The following is a 1,729-nucleotide window of genomic DNA, read 5'->3' on the forward strand; positions in this document are numbered from 1 at the left end:
CTGAACTAGAACTGAACTAGAACTGAACTAGAACTGAACTAGAACTGAACTAGAACTGAACTAGAACTGAACTAGAACTGAACTAGAATGGAACTAGAACTGAACTAGTTCAATTTTAAAGAATATTAACATTGCGAAAATCTACATTCCTTCCCTAAAAAGCCATCCTACATACATATGTATGTATGTACATGTGAAAACAATTTCATTTACATCAAATATTTTCATTTACATACATTCATTAAGAAAACACTAACACTACGCTTAAAAATACATTTAAATGTGTGAATATTTAAAAATAAAATAGAAAACAAACAAAATTAACTAAAATTCAACTACTTTTTTCTTTCTCTCTCTTTTTCTCTCTTAAAAAAATAAAACCAAAAAATGAAAAAACAATAAAATGTAATATTTACATAATGAACCTGTTATAACTTTGTTTTTTGGCATCGTTTCTACTTATATGTGTCTTTTTTTTTGTGTAACATCGCTACCACTGTACACTGTAATACTACCATTTCTGCTATCAAAAATAATAATAACAAACACACACACACATACACCTGTACACAACTACCACTTTGATAAATCAACAAATACACCTGCATCTCTTAAAAACTTAAAATACACACACATAATGCTTTTTTTGTTGTAACATCAAATAAATTCAAATGCTTTATGTTGTTGTGTATAAACAAAAATAACTGTTAAAAAATGTATTTGAATGTGTGCGGCCAAAAATTTTACTACAAATTACAAATTACAACACAATATTTAATTCACATTTACTACAACTGCTACTACCCTTTCAAAAACAACAATTACAACAACCACAATAAACTAAAAACAACAATAACAGCAACAAGAACAGGATCCAACAAATTTGTATATTGCTAATTTGCCAGCAAATTTCAAAGAGACCGATCTGGAAGGCATGTTATCCAAATATGGACAAGTTGTATCCACTAGAATTTTACGTGATGCTCAAATGAATTCAAAGGGTAATTAGAATGAACTAATTAATTATGATTTAATTATTTAAACTATTTTGCTAATTCAATACTAAATTATTAGGTGTTGGATTTGCTCGCATGGAAAGTCGTGAGAAGTGTGAACATATTATTGCCATGTTCAATGGTACAACTATACCGGGTGCCAAAGATGCTTTATTAGTTAAATTTGCCGATGGTGGTCCCAAAAAGAAGAATCTCTTTAAGGCTCCCGATCAGGGTGCCAGAACGTGGCGTGATGTCTCGGCCGAGGGTATTCCCGTTACATATGATCCCACGGCCATGCAACAGAATGGTGTTAGTGTTAATGTTGGCACCCCGATTGGTGTGCCATATTCACGTTTCGGTGCTCCCCAGGTGGGTGGTTATCCAATGGCTGGTTCACAATGGATTCCTGGTTATATGATGACACAACCGATCACTCAGGTAGAAGATCAGGTGAGTTTAAGCGGTTAAGTTTTATTTTGAATATGCCAACAACTTACTTTGTAAAAATCATGAGAATAAAAAAATAACTATAAAAAAATTAGAACAGAACTAGAGCAGAACTAGAACAGAACTAGAACAGAACTATAACAGATCTAGAACAGAACTAGAAAAGAACAGAACTGGAACAGAACTAGAACAGAACTAGAACAGAACTAGAACAGAACTAGAACAGATCTAGAACAGACCTAGAACAGAACTAGAACAGAACTAGAACAGAACTAGAACAGAAC

The 1,729-nt window shown here is 32.4% G+C and overlaps 1 protein-coding gene and 1 long non-coding RNA gene across 2 annotated transcripts in view; both read left to right on the forward strand.

The window, feature by feature from the left end:
* LOC124420465 overlaps positions 1-1,729 on the forward strand; it is an 80,015-nt gene that overhangs the window by 77,007 nt on the left and 1,279 nt on the right. The gene's annotated exons all lie outside the window — the stretch shown is intronic.
* Positions 673-1,481, forward strand: LOC124420464 (protein alan shepard-like). Its single transcript, XM_046953340.1, has 2 exons — positions 673-1,001; positions 1,075-1,481. The coding sequence occupies exons 1-2, from the start codon at positions 935-937 to the stop codon at positions 1,464-1,466; spliced, it is 459 nt and encodes a 152-aa protein (XP_046809296.1). The 5' UTR covers positions 673-934; the 3' UTR covers positions 1,467-1,481.

The sequence above is a fragment of the Lucilia cuprina genome, chromosome 5 (assembly GCF_022045245.1).
Source record: "Lucilia cuprina isolate Lc7/37 chromosome 5, ASM2204524v1, whole genome shotgun sequence".
Classification (NCBI taxonomy): Eukaryota; Metazoa; Arthropoda; class Insecta; order Diptera; family Calliphoridae; genus Lucilia; species Lucilia cuprina.

Excerpts from the sequence above, each read along its gene's own strand:
- LOC124420464 (XM_046953340.1), top strand. The coding sequence starts at position 935 with ATGTTATCCAAATATGGACAAGTTGTATCCACTAGAATTTTACGTGAT. Across the intron at positions 1,002-1,074 it reads TGCTCAAATGAATTCAAAGG|GTGTTGGATTTGCTCGCATG; the intron begins GTAATTAGAATG and ends CTAAATTATTAG.